The sequence below is a fragment of the Tympanuchus pallidicinctus genome, unplaced genomic scaffold (assembly GCF_026119805.1).
Source record: "Tympanuchus pallidicinctus isolate F22 unplaced genomic scaffold, pur_lepc_1.0 scaffold9, whole genome shotgun sequence".
Classification (NCBI taxonomy): Eukaryota; Metazoa; Chordata; class Aves; order Galliformes; family Phasianidae; genus Tympanuchus; species Tympanuchus pallidicinctus.
The window spans coordinates 1579434-1597268 of NW_026294813.1; the positions used below are offsets into that span (position 1 = coordinate 1579434).

At 41.4% G+C, this 17835-nt stretch overlaps 1 protein-coding gene across 1 annotated transcript; it reads right to left on the reverse strand.

Annotated features, from left to right (window-relative positions):
• Positions 1 to 10079: 10079 nt before the first annotated feature.
• Positions 10080 to 15586, reverse strand: LOC128074398 (E3 ubiquitin-protein ligase Topors-like). The gene is made up of 2 exons (XM_052670210.1): positions 15344 to 15586; positions 10080 to 12175 (listed from the first exon to the last, which is right to left on the reverse strand). The coding sequence occupies exon 2, from the start codon at positions 12170 to 12172 to the stop codon at positions 11603 to 11605; it is 570 nt and encodes a 189-aa protein (XP_052526170.1). The 5' UTR covers positions 12173 to 12175; positions 15344 to 15586; the 3' UTR covers positions 10080 to 11602.
• Between the last annotated feature and the right edge of the window lie 2249 nt (positions 15587 to 17835).

Genomic DNA, 17835 nt, shown 5'->3' on the forward strand with positions numbered 1-17835 from the left:
GTCTCTGCCTTTCAACTTGTTCGCATATTTGGCTTGCATGAAGTATTATGTTTTCCCAACTGCATGGGTGCAAAAACAGAATTCACTAAGGCTGAAGATAAAAGAAAAAATATAAAAGAAACCAAACTGACACAGAGCCCTGGGGGAAGAATTCTTAGTGCACTCAAGAAGCAGAGGTGTGAGAAGATCCAGGGGCAAAGAAAAATTGCTATCTCCAGAACAGCTGTGGGGCGGATATCAAGAATCAAGTCTTCATTGACTGGTGAAATGTCCGATATATTTCATACTCCTCTGGAAGTAATAACGTAAAAATATAGGGACAGATAAGATCCTGAGTAGGGTAACAGAGATACAGAGACAAGGAAATTATCTCTCCAAGGCAATCTCCTACTTAATCTTTCTTTTTTTAACCCTCCCTTCCCTTCCCTTCCCTTCCCTTCCCTTCCCTTCCCTTCCCTTCCCTTCCCTTCCCTTCCCTTCCCTTCCCTTCCCTTCCCTTCCCTTCCCTTCCCTTCCCTTCCCTTCCCTTCCCTTCCCTTCCCTTCCCTTCCCTTCCCTTCCCTTCCCTTCCCTTCCCTTCCCTTCCCTTCCCTTCCCTTCCCTTCCCCTCCTCTCCTCTCCCCTTCCCCTCCTCTCCTCTCTCCTTCCCCTCCCCTCTCCTCCCCTCCCTTCCCCTCCCCTCCCCTCCCCTTCCCTTTCCTTCCCTTCCCTTCTCTTCCCTTCCCTTCCCCATCCCACCTCCCCTCCCCACCTCCCCTCCCCTCTCCACTTCCCCTTCCCTCCCCTCCCGATCTCCTCTCCCCTTCCCCTTCCCCTTCCCCTTCCCCTTCCCCTTCCCCTTCCCCTTCCCCTTCCCCTTCCCCTTCCCCTTCCCCTTCCCCTTCCCCTTCCCCTTCCCCTTGCTGGAAAAGCAAGAAGCCCCACAGTGGGTCTGCATTTTGACTAACCTTTCTTAGTACCTCTGTATTCTCCATACAAAACCATATCTGCATTGGTAAGTCACATATTGGTTATGAGCTATCATTCTTGTGGAAAAGGCAGACATGCTTGTAACATGGAAATCCCATTTGAAAGATTTGGTATGCAATCTCCTCCAGGTTCTAGTCAGCACTTTCAAGAAAAGGTACTACAGCTGTACCAAAACCAGACAGTTACTAAAGATATTTAGGGAACTTGAGAGCAGCTATTTGAGAATTATAAAAAGAAAAGAAAAAAAAAAAAGATTGGCTTGTTTGGTCTATCAAACCAAAACATGAAAGAACATAGTCTTGTGCTCCAAATATTTTGGATGTTGTCAACGCAAATAAAGGAACAAAAGTTCTGTTGAAGGGCAAAGGAATAAAAAGGCATAAGCTTTCTCCTAATAACTTATGGCAATCCAAAGGATCTTTATTTTCAAAAAACAGGTGGCTTGATGAGTAATCTTCCAACATACAAAAACAAAAGAAGCAATGGCTGGAGAGTGGAGAGACAACCACAGGAGCAAGCCTTCCCTGACTCTAGGTGGGAGAGGTGATAGTGGCTGCAGGGACAGAGACATCCTCCATTAGTTTGCAGCCTGCAGTCACCACCACGTCCAAGCATCTGGGCTTGGGTACCACTGCTGCTCACTTACATCAGCTGCAGTTTGGTTTAATACCCAGAGTTTGTGCATTCCAAAATTCCTAAGGAAGTCAGGGTGTTCATTCCCTTGGAGAAAGAGGGAGCAAGCACCTCACACTGTCCTCACCTTCTGAAAAATTGCTGTGGTGCTGTATCTCTTCCTTCCTCCTACACTTCTATGTCTTGTCCTTGCCCTGCTTTTTCCTGTCTAATCATAAATCTCTTTCCCCACACACATGCTTCTGTTTGTGTGTGGGATCACTTCTCCATCATATTCCCTTACAGAATCTCTTTAATTTATAAATGAAGTTGAGAAGAGATGGGAATACTGTAGATGGTATCTTCTTCCCTGAGCTCAAGCATTCTGTCTGTATTTCCATCAGCCCAGAAAAATCTTCACTGTCATATCAAGTGGCCTGGAGGGAGTCTGGAAAAAATTATATTCACCATTTTTCCTCTTAGAATCCACTTAGAAAAAAATGAAGTGCTCCCTTGTATTCAAGGAAATGCAGTACACTGAAACTATGACTAGATTTGTTTTTGAAAGCAACTGTATGACATAATTCCCTGAGATGCCTTATGGTCCAGTATTTCTCAGTCCTGCTGCCAGGGAGTGCTGGTTTTCCGGCACCCACTTCCAACATCTAATTGTCTTATCACCAGAAATAGATCACACATCTCCTACACAGCTCTTTGGCTCTACACCCCTACAGAAATTTTTTTAAGATATTGAGTTCTGAGTAATGCTTTCATTTCTTAGTCAGGGTTATCAGTGGCTGCAGTTCCTTAACATATTTTTCTGACCACGGAGAAAGCACAGCTTGTGCTAGAAGACTGATTATTTTGGCATGTCATTTCTATTTACTCCATATTTACCTAGATACATTACTGAACTTGCTTTGCAACACTTTAAGTTTTGGGTTTTTTTGTTTGTTTGTTTGTTTGTTTGTTTCAAGTTCAGCTAAAGAGACTGAGAATACTTTAAAACAAACAAACATTTCTTACTTATGAGTTTTGAAGTGCTGCAGTAATGGCACTGTGGATCTCAAACCTCTCAAACAACATCCCTTTCCTGACAAACTACTTGCACACATGGAGTCTTCTTTTCTACTGCTCTGTGGGTCACATTTGAGAAACTACATACATATAAAAAATGTTTCTCAGTCATATTTACATTAACAACAATATGATCTCTGTTTTCATGAAGTCATATCAATCATATGGCTCTTTTCCTCTTGTTAGAGAAAAATATCAAAATATCATGCAGTGATTCAGGAAATGGAAAGTCCGGGAATGTTCCAAAAGTTGTCCAGGTGTTTTTTCCCCCAAATTTTAGTCTTTTTCCATTCCTCTGCCAGTTGTTTCCAATATCCACCATACTGAACTTGATTAGTATGACTCTTCACACACACTTGGGAAATTTATCTACAAATCTCTAGAGATTGCTGATTGCATAGCTCACACTTGAAAGAGAAGATGACTTTGAGATTAAGATCAGTTTCACAAAAAGGCAGAACGGCACTTGACATTACAGGAAAACAGAAGTTTAAATGGAGACCATGGCTAATGACCAGAGAGTGAAGTGACAAGTGACTGAGTGGGATCCAGTGAATCAAGGATCAAGTTACAGTCAGATGAAGAATCTGATGATACAGGCTTGGAAAAGTACCAAGAAGACAAACTGAGTGAAAAATAAATATGGGGAGAATCTATGGTGGAGGGAGGAAGAAGGGCCTCAGACTGGAAAGTACTGAGTGAGGAAAGTTCCAGTCAAAAATACAGATGAGTCAAAAGAGAGGGTGAAATGGGGTGTTACGGAGCAGGCGAACTGGTTGGATCTGATCACTGAAAGAGCATGAGAGATGTGCTTAGCAGAGCAGGTGTTTCCTCCAGGTACAGTACATTAAGAACCAAGCATGCCATCTCTCTATTGTCAGAACACAGCAGAAAAACCCATGGGCTCAGTCTATATTTTCACCCTTGCCCGGTGCTGACTGTATAACAAGAGACAGCTGTGAACTCTACCACTTGTTCTGAACAGTCAAGTAATAAAGTAACTTGATTCTGCTGGTGACTCACGTGGGTGTGTATGATGCCAAAGGATGGGATTTGTCTTATACAGTTTGAATTTTGTAAGAACATTTAGAGATTGTGCTGGAAGGCTCGTAAGGGTCAGAAATTCCAGAATTGAGGATGCACAGAAATGCTCATCTTCTTCTTGTGCATATACATTATGATTAAGTTATCACATGACTATGAACACTGAATCATAGAATCAGAGAATTATTAAGGTTGAAAAAGACCTCCAAGATCATTCAGTCCAACTAGTTCCATCTACCACCAGCGCTGCCCACTAAACCATGTCCCTGGGTACTACATCTTCCTAAACACCTCCAGCTATGGTGACTCCACAACTTCTCTGAGCAGCTGGGAATTCCACCAATTCCTGACCACTCTTTCTGAGAAGAAATTCTTCCAAACGTTCAACCTGAACCACCCATCTCATCTTGAGGCCATTCCTTCTTGTCATATTGCTAATTATCTGGAAGAAGAGGCTGATATGACTCCCCCTTGCTATATACTTTCTTGCACAGAATTCCCACCTCATTCAATGAATGGAGTAGCTCTACTGTAAAGAGAGATCTGCAATGAAGGAAAACTTCTGTCTAAGAAGCATGGTCTACTCCTTTACTTGAAAAATATGCATTTCATGGAGGAACAGCCTTTACCTTCCTGGAAAACAAACAAACAAACAAAAAATAGGCTTACACTACAAAGCTACAGAGCTATAGACAATTCATAGAAGCAGGTCTTAAGTGTAAAAAGAGAAAGAGAAATAAAGTGGGAGAGAGAATGATTTTATAGGTGTACTAGCTGAATGCTGTTTAAGGGAACCTCACTCCTCCCCACTGTACTCCATTTGTAATTCTAGTCTAGGGGCTTTTTATAAGTTGGAGGTGGATGATGCTATCCACCTCCTGGGAAACTTAAGATTCTGGGAATAACAACAACTAGGATCGGTGTTACAGTATTTCTGTTTGGAGAGACAAAAGGATATATTGTTTCAACATAATGCATACTCCCACTGCGAATTAAAATTACAAATGCAAACTCATTTTTGCAATTTCCTAACCCACAAATAATTGGCTTTACATTTAAACTCTACTGGCATTGTTTGGCATAGTTCTTTTTATGTTTATGATTTATATGAAGGTGTCAGGATTTTCCTTTCATGATCTGTGAAATATAGAATATAGATTGGGCAATGTTACTGCTCTCCTATATCTGTGTTCCCATTTTTTTCCATATTTCATTTATTCCCTGTGCCTTATCAGTGTAAGCTCACGATTCTGCTCTTCTAATGATCTGAACAAGCTCTGTAATGGCTCCATGTCAGTACCCACTGTCTTGTTTCAATACCTACCAGTCACCGCTGGCCTCATATTTCTAAGAGTCCAAGAAAAAAATAACTTCCTCTCTTCTGCTGATGCCAAGCACCTCATCCTGTTCTTTCACTACTCTTCTTTGCCTTCTGTTGATCACACAAACAGCTCGTAAGCTGGATAGGGCAGTCAGTGCAGCAGTCTGTACATCCCCACCCCAGTTCCCAGTCCTGTGGCACAGCCTGGTGGCAGGTTAGCAAGGGACAAAGCATTGCTGCTGAGACTCTGCACAGCATCCTAAGACTTGCAATGTATACCAGAAAAGGTGCTGTGACCTCAGGTGTTACACCATTTCAGACTATGGGATTCTGAAGCTGAGTAAACTGCTTCTCTAAAAACCAGATTTTCCTCTCACCTACCCAGCCCACCTCTCTGAGAGAGTTCTGATGAAACAGGTGAAAATGGTTGGGTTTTTTTGTTTGCTTGGGTTTTTTTTTTTGTTGTTGTTGTTTTTTTTACTTCCAATACAGTAATATGGTTGATTTTTCACCATCGCCTTGAATTTCTTGAGTTTAAATATGCTTTATGATAGTTATGAGTCTACAATAACTTGTGATTGATTAAAAAAAAGAAGTTCTTTTTTCTTTTTTTTGGCTGAAAACGGATATGAGCTTTTTTAAAAATTAGTCTCTGTAGACATATGTTGTGGGCTGACCTTCTCTAGCAGATTCACACTCAACCAATGTGAAATTTAAAAAGTTAATGCATCAAAATAGAGAGAGGGATCACTTACACCATGACCAAAAGAGACTTGACTTGGGGTACATTAATTTAGTTTACTGCCAAATAAAAACAGACTAGAGAAACAAAGACAGAAAACTAAAATACATCCCTCCCCTCCTTTTTCTAAGGATCAGCTTCACTCCCAGGTATTACCCAGAGGAGCACAAAGCAGATGGGAAAAGAGGGGCTGCAGTCAGTTCCTAACAGTCTATCCTTGCTGTTTGTTATTCCTCAGACTTCTGCCCTGCCTGATGGGAGCAGCTATAAGAACAATCTATTGGTAGCAGGAAAAATACTGACAGAAAATGTCTGCTGAGACACTGGCAGAAGATGTCTGCCAGCCCAGGAACTGCTAGCCTGGGAGCCTGCCCTGAAAACCAGCCTTGTGAACCTGAAGCGTCCTTGGAAGGCACAGCTGGCATCTCTGAAGTGCAGCTGGGCACCTGGGAACCTGAGACATCATGAGATACTCTCAGTAAGCACTAACCCAAGAAGCTATTTGTTATCTAGAGAAGTAAAACACAGTCAAAAGGTGGAGCAGCCTGGGAAAGGAGGAAATAGTGTGCGAGCTATTGACTCTCAGTAGAAGAACAGGAAAACTGTCTGGGGAAAGTGAAAATTGGTCTGAGAGAATAGAAAATATCATCTGTTGGCTGTCCTAGGTGAAAAACAGAAGTTAGAAACAGCTACTGGCTGTTCTAGGTGGTGATGTCAGGTGACCTCTAATACCTCTGTGACACAAAAATTACTTGCTTTCTACCCAGAATTGAGCCTTACTCAGAGACATCTCATCACACGAACTTTTTCTATCAGACTCTCTACAGACTCAACCTTCACTTCATTTGCTGACTTTAAACTCTGCAAGGAAGATAAGTTTTTTACTTTGTTCACCATCAGTTGGCTCCACTCCCAGAATGGTTTTATGTATATACTTACAGCGTGGGTAAACCCTTTGATTGTGATGTTGCCCTCAGGTGGATTGCTCCCCATGGGCTGCAACTCCAGTCTGGGGTTGCTCCGGTGGGGGCTCTCCATGAACTGCAGCCTCCTTCAGGCTGCTGCACCATGGGCTCCTCCACAGCTGCATGTGGAGATCTGTTCCTCATGATGCCCGTGGGCTGCAGGGGGACGGACTGTTTCTCCATGGGCCTCTCCTGGGCTGCAGGGAACTCCTGCTCCACACCTGGAGCACCTCCTGCACTGACATTGCGGTCTGCAAGACTGCTTCTGTCATGTTTTCCTCACACTGTCGTTCTTCACTCATTCTTCAGCTTGCTTTGACAGCAGTACTGCTGGCTGCCCTGACTGGCTCAGCTGTGCTGTGCCCTGCAGTGGAGCCACTGGAGCCATCTGGGACCAGCCTGGAGCAGCTACAGCCTCTCCTCACAGAGGCTGCCCCAGCAACACTCTGACTGTCTACATTAAAAATTATCATGATAGCTAGAAAATGTAGTGTTTTGGAAGACAAATGGGCAGAAGGCTAAGTATGCAGTTGCTGCAGTCAGCAGATGATCAGTGTGACAATACCATGGACAAACTCACAGCCTCCTCCAGAAAGGTGTTGCATCTCAGTTGTTTGCTCTCTGCAACTGCCTGAAGGGAGGTTGTAATGAGGTAGAGGTCAGCCTCTTCTCCTATGTAACTAGTGATAGGACTAGAGGGAATGGCCTCAAGTTGCACCAGGGGAGATTCAGGTTGGACATTAGGAAATACTTCTCCAGAAGAGTGGTCAGATGCTGGGAGAGGCTGCCCAGGGAGGTGGTGGGGTCATCAACCTGATGGTTTACAAGAAGTGGTTATACTCAGTGTTATACTGAGGGACATTTAGTGGGGACTACTGCTGATAGATAGACAGCTAGCCTGGATGGTCTTAGAGGTCTTTTCCAACCTTGGTGATTCTGTGATCATGTAATGAACTTGGTGTCAAAGATGTGTGCATTCTATTGTACTTTTTTCCAAAGAACCATGCATTTTCTCTTTTTCTTTCTTACATTATATGTCCAGTTTTATCCAGACACATTAATCAAAAACTCCATGGTATGAGGAGGAAATATGTTACGTGTTTTTTCTAAATTCAAAGGAAGTGAATCATCCACAAACAGTAACACTCAGAGTCTTGACCCGTGCCTCCTTAATTGTTTAAAAATAAAGTTAGTCACATTCTGTTATTGTTTTTGGCATTTGAGATGTTTCTTAGATGTGTCCTCATAACTTGCTCGCATCTCAATACCTTGTAGGCTAATCCTAATTTTTTTATTTATCCTTTTGTCAATGGTTTACAGCCCAGTTTGGCTCAGTTCCATGACTAATGGGGCAGGGGGGACCCAGTGACCCACGGACTGAGGAAGGGGGAAGAGGAAAAATGGAAAGGTGTAGAGAGATGGGTCTAAAAACAGAACAGGGGCAGCGATCTGAGGAGAAAAGTTAATTTACTAAATATGATATTGGAATAGAAGATAACACAATACAATACAATATAATTGGAATTGAAGCTAATAAATCACATAAAATGAGAGTGGGTGTTCAAAAACCTAAGGCCTTACTCTAATGCTAAAGGTGAGACAGCTAGGGAACACATGCTGCAGAGATGAGCAGAGAGGACATCTGGTGATCTGTGAGCAGTTTTATCTTCCCCTCTGAACGGAAAATGGAAACGAAAAATTCTCTGGGATATGTAGTTATTCTCTTCTGAAACAGGCATAGCCAAAACTATTGACAATCCACAGAATTGGAGCATTAATTCTTTAACTCCCTGTGCACTACATGATGTTACGATGTGGAATACTGATAACAAAAATCATAAAGCCATGACACCTTTATTTATTAGCTTGTCCTCTGCACAAGAATGGTGTCTTGGAAATCAAAATGTTGAAGTATTTAAATCTATGTAATAGGGAAAATAAAACATACCAGATACAGTAGTTACCAGATTCAATAGTTACACTCTAACTAGATTTTTAGGAGTATGAAATTATTTATGAGTATAAAGCAATCTTCATGTCCTCTCAAGAGGAACTGATGTAATACTGTTTTTAGTACTGTGGATCTTAAAAAAAGTAAAAATAAAAACAAACAAAAAAATCAAGTGATGAAAATTACAGAATTCAACACATTTATTTAAGCTTTTGGACATTTAATGCCCTCAGTCAGGTGCATGGACTTTCCAGTACATATGATAACAAACTATGTGTTTACCTGTGTACTGCATTGCCCTTTGTGTTATTTTTGAGGGTAAGCAATCAGTATGTTACTGTCTCAGTTGTTACTGCAAATATATAGAAAGGACAGGTTTTCCCTGTCAATAACAGGAGTTTATAGGAGTTAGGATAGGATTTTATGCCACAGGAAGCAATGATTTATCAAATTTCTAATATTTCGGTGTCTGCTCATTGCCTCTTCTCTAATTGTCCACTAATTATCACTGAGAAGAGTCTGTCTCTGTCTTTCTTACTCCCTCCCATAATCTATTTATATACAATAATAGGATTCACCCCTTACCTTTCTCTTCTCTGGCATAAATAGGCAGTTTTAGAATGGAGGACTTTGATACTGTAGAGAAGTGGGTGCAGTTTACTCTTGAATCTCACCAACTATTTAACAAAATCACTGAATGATTGGGGTTGGTAGAGACCCCTGGACCTGCTCTGGCAGGATTACCTACAGAAGGTTATCCAGATGGCTGGAGATGATGATGGAGACTCCAACACCTCAGGGCAAACTCTGGCAGTGTTCAGTCAGAGGGAGCTGCCAGGACAGCATTAGTCCTTGTGAGATACAGGGCAAAAGCATTTGGGGGTCTACAAATATTATAAGGGGTGTTGTTCAGATACTCATGCTGGGATGTCTTGGTGAAGACCCAAAGGTGAGAGAATGGGATGAGTCCAGATGCATAATGGAGAAAGCAGTGTGGGCAAGAAGACTGACAATCCTAGGAAACTCTGGCTTGGAAAGGACAGTGAGAGATGTCCAGGGCAGCCTCCTGTTCCAAGAAGCACCAACAAGGAGATCAGACCAGGAATCACAGACCGAGGACCCACAGGCATCACCGACTCCACACAGGACCACCAAAATTCAAACTCCATGTCTGACATCACTGCAGTTTGAGGTCATGGCATGACCTCCAGCAGTTTGAGGTCATGGCATGCACTGGGCAGCCTGCTGCAGTGCCTGACTACTCTCCCTCTTGAGTTTGGACCCTGTCCCCAGCCCCAGCCCCAGCTGCCATCAGGCCTCCCCTCAGCTCCTCTGCTCTGTGCTCAGCACACGCACAGGCCTCACTTGCTCCTCATACATCTTGCCCTTGAGACCTTTAACTATCTTTATAGCTCTCTTTTGGAGGCTTTCTAATATTTTATTTCCTTCTTATATTGTAGCTCTGTCATGGTTTTGGTCGGAATAAAGTTAATTTTCTTCACAGTAGCTGATACATTGCTGTGATTTCTTTTATTTTATTATGAAAATAATGCTGATAACAGACCAGTGTTTTCAGTTGATGCAGAACAGTGCTTACACTTAGTCAAGGACTATTCAGTTTCTTGCGCCACTCTATCAGCAAAAAGTAGGGTATACACAAGGAGTTGGGAGGGGACACAGCCAGGACAGCTGACCTAAACTGGCCAAAGGCATATTCTATGCCACGTAGCCTCCTGCTCACCATTAAGAGCTAGACAAAAAGAGAAAGGGGGACATTTGGAATGATGGCATTTTTCTTCCGAAGAAATTGTTGCACATAATGAGCCCTGCTTTCCTGGAACTGCCTGAACATCTTCCTGATGGGAAGAAGCAAATTAATTCCTTGTTTTGTTGTGCTTTCATGCACAGCTTTTGCTTTACCTAATAATCTGCTTTTATCTCAACCCATGATTTCTTGCAATTTTTCTCTTCTGCCCCCATCCTACCAGGGTAGAGTGAATGATCAGCATCTGACTGCCAGTGTTAAATCACAATGTGACCCAAAATTGCACAGTCCTCGAGGTAAGACTGCACAGCACACAGCAGATCATGACAATCCCTTCCCTCACCCACTGGCAATGATGGGCCTGGTGCACTCCAGGGTATGGCTGACCCTTTTGGCTGCCTGGGCACACTGCTGGCTCATGCTCTACTTGTGGACAGCCAGAACTGCCAGATTCCTCTCTGCAGGGCTGCTCTGCAGTCTCTTGTTTCCGAGTCTGTACGTACAACCAGGACTGCCCAGCTGCAGAATCCAGCACTTGCTCTAGTTGGACTTCATTAGGCTGGTGATTTCCTAGCCCTTCAATCCGTCAAGAATTCTGAAAGACTTCTCTATCCTTAAAGAGTCAACAGCTCCTTCCAGTTCAGTGCCACCTGCAAAGTTACTCAGTATGTCTTCAATTCGTGCATCCAGGTCATTTGTGAAAACATCAGAGAAATGTAGCAGTACCTAAAACGTAGCAGTGGGGAGCCCCCTCTAGTGACTAGTTGCCATCCTGATGTAACATCCTTTGAGCTTGATACGCCAGGCAGTTGTTCACCTGTTGCATTATGCATTTGTCTAGCTGTATGCTAGGAGGCTTTGGGCTTCCTCCAGCCTGCTTAGAGAAAGCTCTAGGGATCCAGGTACCAGCATGGCTACTCTTTACAGCATCTGCATTAGCAGGTCTTCAGGACACATTCCCTGGCTGATTATTACAAGGCTCAGACTGCCCTCTCCCAGCACTTAGAAGAGGGAGGCAGGAGCAGAAGAACAAAACATGCTCTGCTGCAGCAATTCTAGGAAAGAAAATCATAACACACTCCAAGAAGCACATTGCTGAGATAGAACTAGAAAACATTTCCTGCAGACGGTTGTTCTTTGGAATGCTTACGGCTGTTTATTCCAACTCAAGGAAGCGCAGGAGCCGAGCACGCAGCAGCAGCATGCTGAAGTTTCTGGGATGCTCATCCACGGGGCTTGGTGGGCGCTGCACAGCATTCGGCTGGGCTGGCTCTCTGAAGGCGCTGGGTGCAGAGATGCCAGAGGGCCCTGCAGGCTCTGTACTCCCTGCTATGGACTGATCATTGCTGTGACGCAGGCGCAGGTTGTAGCGCTGCTGCGGGGATCTGTTCCACATCCTCTCCCTGGCTGCATGCCTCTGGTGATGGGTGAACGTGCTGAGCATGTACTGCTGGTAGTCACCATCTGCTTGCATCGCGCACAAGATGCGGTCAAAAGGCTGCCTGCAGATGGGGCACACAGCATTGATGGCAGCCCACTGCCAGATACAGCTAAAGCAGAAACAGTGAAAGCAGGTGGGCACATGGGCAGCTTGGCAGATGGCGTCCAGGCAGATGGGACACCGGTTGTCTGCTGCCTGAGACGGCCCTGCCTGCTGTAGCTTGCTTGCATTGCCCATTTCCGCAGAGCCACTCTGCTTCTGATCCTCCTGGGTGTTTGACGCCATGCCCTGCCAAAAGAAACATTCTAAGTACCTTTTCTTGTGTTGGTAAGAGAAAAGCAAAGGAAAGCTTATAAAGCAGTGGGAGAGAGGAGGGATGGGCACCCCAGAGGGTGCCCTTGCAACTGTAAACCTGTGAGCCATCCAGCTTATCTAGGCTGTGGACACAAAGTCAAGATTGCAAAGGCATAAATGACTGAAAAAGAAATCAATAAAATTGAAATTAATTAAATCATTAGATATTACCAGAAGAAGTCCTGGTGCAATCAACTTTGTTGAAAGAGCCACTAGCTAGTTCAGATTAATAGAAGATACTACTTAGACCAATTAGCAGTCTATCTACCGCTAATTCAGTCTCCAAAATGGCAAAAAGAGAAGCTACAAAAGAAGCCTGCCAACCTACAGTGGTTCTTTCACCCTGCAGTTCCCTATCATCCACATTATTTTTGTTAAGGGAGTGTCAAATCTTCCTGAAGGATAGAGAAGCTGAAACAAATAAAGTATTTTTAATTTTCCTTTTAATTTCCAGTAGTCACATTCTAATATTTCATAAAATCAATGAGTAACATATTAATGATTATTTGCAGGGTATGACTTTGCAGGAAGTTTGTACTGACATACAGCAGCGGTGCTTAATGGAGTCCTGAACGAGGATTAATGTGTTTTAAGATCTCAGAGTTTTCATTTGAAATTCTTCTCTGACTTCCGAAGATCTAATTTTTTATTCTTTTTTCCTTGTAACAGGTTTTAGCAATGGCTGTAATTGTTCTTCAAATGTTAAATAACAACTAATATTTCACTCCCCAAAACTGTATTAGTTTATCAATATATTTAAAGCCTGATTTATGACTTTTTGGGGGGCAGTCCTCAATGGCAGTTGTAGGTTCAAGGGTTTTACTTTAGCTGGACATCATGGTCACCTTTTGCAGTATTCATACATCCTAGAAATGTATTTACTATTAACCAAATAGTGCTGCCAAAAGCGCTACCAGCAGGTTAAGAAATAAAAATTAATGAACTGCATTTTATCTTTTTTTTTTTTTTTTTTTAAATACTATTTCGATGACAATCTTCCAAGCTTTAATAAATGTAATGGAAATTTCAGTTGCAAAAGTGCCCCCTCCTGAAACAGGTTGCTCAAGATACCATATGAATTGCGATCATGAACAGAGGATGTCATCTGAGTAATGCACACTTTTCAAGATAACATACTAAAGAAGTTAAAGTACTTGCTGCCAGGTCTCCTGACTTGAGGTTCCTCATGTTCAACATCTTTGCACTTCTTGCATATTAACTGAGGAAATGACTAATTAAAAGAAGACAAAACTTCATTAAAAATTGCCCTTTTGACAGGCAGATAATGGAACTTGGAATTGGGCAGGGGAAATCTCAGTTCCACAGCCTAAACAAAAAATTGTAGAGATTTTATACAGCTCTATATAAAACTGATCTGTCAGGAAAGAAAATAGAGTAGAAAGAGCAATACCTATGTTCTTGTGAAGTACAAGATGGAGTACTGGAGGAAACAATGCACATTTGTAAAGATGAATGCTGTACTTTTATGCTTTGCTGAAGAAGCATACTATGGTCATAGTGAAAGTACCACTTACATTCTACCTCCTGTAAACTGCCTCTGTTTTCTATGATTTTTATCTACGATGATGCTCCATAAGGTGATAGCCATACTGTACTATTCTAAGAAAAAAAAAACACTCAATTTCTGAGCTGGTAAAATAGCCATAGTATGTTTTCTGGATACAAATCATACAGTCACCTTAATATCAACACGCAAGTTATTTCCACGGAGTCAGCACAGGTCACACCTGATTTCTAATGTCTGCTGAGTAGCCAATGCAATTAATATGTGTTATAAGTAGCATTTGATATCATTAGAATTCACATAATAAAAAAGAGCACATATAATAGAGTTGTACAAAGAGAAAGTTATTAAAACCAATAGCATACTACCTACTTAAAGGTGTACAGTTAAAGTTTCCATGGCAACCTTAACACTGCACTTCCTGCCTTTTGTATTTTAAAAGCTCATCTTCAATGTTGCTTTAATATAGTATTTTGCACTGAATATTTTTACCAATAGAAGGATTATTTTGAAACCTGACATTTCTAGGACTCCTAATACTAACCCAGTTTGCACAGCAACATAAATTATTCAGAAGAAACTGTACTAATACATATCTCACAACAATTACTGAGCTTCAGGCTGGTGTAATGAGTATGTGGTAGCCTATCTAGAGGTAAGGTGCTAGCAGTTTCTCTTTGGAGCCCCACTTTGTTTCCTCCTCAACCCTGGCTGAAAAACTATCCATCCTAAATAGTTAGATTAAAACTGATGGCAGCAAGGAATATGTCTGCAAATGTAAAATGGGAAACATTTGATTATTTGAATTATAGCTCATTAAAAAACTTATACCATAATGGTTTTGAGTAAAAGAAATACTTCAGATTACTGTTGCAGTACACTGCTCATTTTGAACCTCTAACTTTTGATGGGTCTTCTGTTAACTGATTCTGGCAAGAGTGTGCATAGGCATTCCATACACACCGATATCTGCTTGTTTCTTCACTGCTTACACTTCTATAGCGTAATAGTAATATAAATGTTAGTAATCTGCATGAGAAGCTTGGGTTTGCAAAGTCAGAGGTCCAACTTTTTACATGCTGCTCTACTTAAATGCTAAGTAAAAAACACATTTTCAGTTACCTCTGTATTAAGGCTTCAGAGGAAAGCCTTGAAGAAAACACATACAATACGTACTATAAAGTTTATGATACTTTTTATACTGAACAATAGGAATATTCAGATTTCTTGAGTAAAAAATCTGAAACTATAGAACATTTTACTTCAAAGTTTTTACAGTACATAAAAATGTACTGTATTCTGCCAAGTGTACTTAAAACTTGGCAAACTTCACAACAGCTTTTGTGTACAGAGGCCTATAATAACCAGAATAGCAGTGTTTAGTGGTTTAACCTGGCATGCAACTGAGCAACACACAGCTGTTCACTCCCTCCCTCCACAGTGGAATCCAGGAGAGAATTGAAGAAGGTGAATGTACAAGAACTTGTAGGTTATGATAAGAATAGTTTAAGAAGAGAGGGAAAAAAAAGAGAAAAGATTAAAATACAAAGCAAGTAATGCGCTGTATGATTGCTTACCACCAGACGACTGATGCCCAGATCGTCCCAACGCTGCAGATCTCCTCCTGAACTATTCTCTCTGGTTTTATATGCCAAATGGTTCGGAATATCCCTTTGGCCAGGTTAGGTCAGCTGTCCTGGTTCTGTTCCCTCCCAGCTCCTTGTGTCCCCCCAGCCTCTCACTGGCAGGTCTGTACCAGCAGCTGAAATGTCCTTGGCTCTGTGCAGCCCTGCTCTGCAACAATTGAAACACCGGTGTGTTATCAACATTGTTCTCAGTCTAAATCCAAAACACAACAGCTACAGACACATCAGCACACATTTTTATCACTAAAGGCACTAGAGAATGTTTTTCCATGAAATACCATCATCACATATATCTGAGTGTCCAAAATTAGTGTTTAAACATGGAAAAAAATTGAACTAAGCAAAATGAATGTTCAGCTGCATTGTCCACAAAGAATAAGCTATCAAAACCAGACATAAAAATGGAGACAGTAAAAAAATGTAACACAACAGAATGCAAGGTGACCACAACGGTCTTTTCCAACCTTAATGATTCTATGATCCTGTAAAAAAAAGAACAGTTCTCACAACGTACTCAATATCTTGCAGTGCAAGGAACTGAAGACAGCAGGTAGCAAGTAGTATTTTCTTTGCTAGCCCACAGTAGGCCACTCCCAACTTGTTCAAATCTCAGTGTCCTAGCTGAGGCATTCAGTATGGTCAGGTCTAACACAGGCATCATACCTAATGTCTCTACAAAAAGCTTAATTCTTTAAGAAAGAAAAAAAAATTGTATTTATTTGTCCCTCCATTTGGCTATGCTAATATCTGCATGAAGTTAACCTAATGGTTAAGTGCTGTTTTCAGAGACATTAACTTTAAATGGTCATTTCTCACCCACTGATAAAAAGACCAAGCCACAGAGAAATGTCTACTTCATAATATTTAGTGTCCTTAGTAAAAATCTGACCCCGAGAAACTGGCTTATTAGGCAAAGCCCTCCAAAGCTTTACTGATTAGTTTAGGAGTTGGGAAACATCAGTATCTCCCCAGGACTACAATGGATTGAAAATAAAGCAAATAATGTGAAAGCACAGTTTTGGAGAGCTAAGAATCAAATAATATCATCCACTGTTTTCAATCAAAATTCAGAACTTATTTTTTAAAATTTGTCTTTATTTGCACAGCAGAGAAAGCAGCAACATTAAGGAAAATACAAAACTTAGAACCTCCCGTTTAAAAGAAGTTGTTTTTAAAGGAATCCAATTACGAAATTTACAATACCAAATACTGAAGTCATGCAATTGTTAACAAATACATACTAAACTAACTTGTGCACAGCATTAACAACTTAGCATAACGGCCTTGATTTTATTATGTTGGTCCACAACGTCAGAGGCAGATGGTGATGGTACAGCAGTAGAAGATGAACCTTCTTACCAATATCCTGTTATATTGTCTAGTTGTGTGACAGATGGCAGCAGAGGGGCATTCCAACAATTTGGTGTCTGACATGGAAGGGCATGCAGAGCAAAGGTGTGTCACAGAATTCCTCCATCTGAAAAATGACACCCAATGATATTCACTGACACTTGCTGAGCATTTATGGAGACCAAACAGTGGATGAGAGCACAGTGAGGCAGTGGATGGTATGTTTCAGCAGTGCTGACAGTGTGTCACCTCCACAAGCACAGATTTTTATAAGTGCAGCATGATGGCTCTTGTTCATTGCTGGCAAAATTGCTTTCCTCATGGTGGTGACTCTGCTGAAAAGCAACGTTTTGTAGCTAAGATTTTCCTCCATTAAATAGCATTATTGTGCTCTTTGTATCTGTTGGAGTTTCCGTGGAAACAAATAGGAAGCATTACTTTTGGAGCAACATGTGTGTGTTTCTTGCAGAGTCACTATATATTTCAATGTCAGTGTCTATGGAATACGCACTGCTTTTCAAATATAGTTCACTGCAGATTGTGTGATATGCGTACGAGCATATAAAACCTTATTGTAATAAAGAAATGCGTCACCTTATTTCTCAAATAAAGTACATACAGGCATAACACTAATATTACTAAACCTGGTTCAACATTGAACATCAGAACGAGGCTGTCACACAATGAGGAAGATATAATGCATTTGTCTAATTAAAAACAAAGAACAATTAAAAAAAAAAACACATTCTTTTTGCCTTCAGTATTTATTTGCAAAACTTTTGGATCATGTTTTTAGTGCAGTAGATACTTACATGGACGCCTGCCATCCTATAGCAATAGATTTGTGCACACCTGACTTAAGTTCTTTGCAGCATTATTAATATCTTGTATTGTTTTCCTGAGAAAAGCTGCTTTTTGCCTCATACATAAAATTTATTTTAGACCTAAGTCTCTGGTTTGGCATCAGTCCCAGAATATCCTGGTTGCTAAACAAATGGCAAAGTATATCATATGGATATCATGATGAAAAAACTGCAGTCTTCACTGTGGATTCTGCATCATATTAATCTCCT

Coding starts and splice junctions, on each gene's coding strand:
- LOC128074398 (XM_052670210.1), bottom strand. CDS start 12,172: ATGGCGTCAAACACCCAGGAGGATCAGAAGCAGAGTGGCTCTGCGGAA.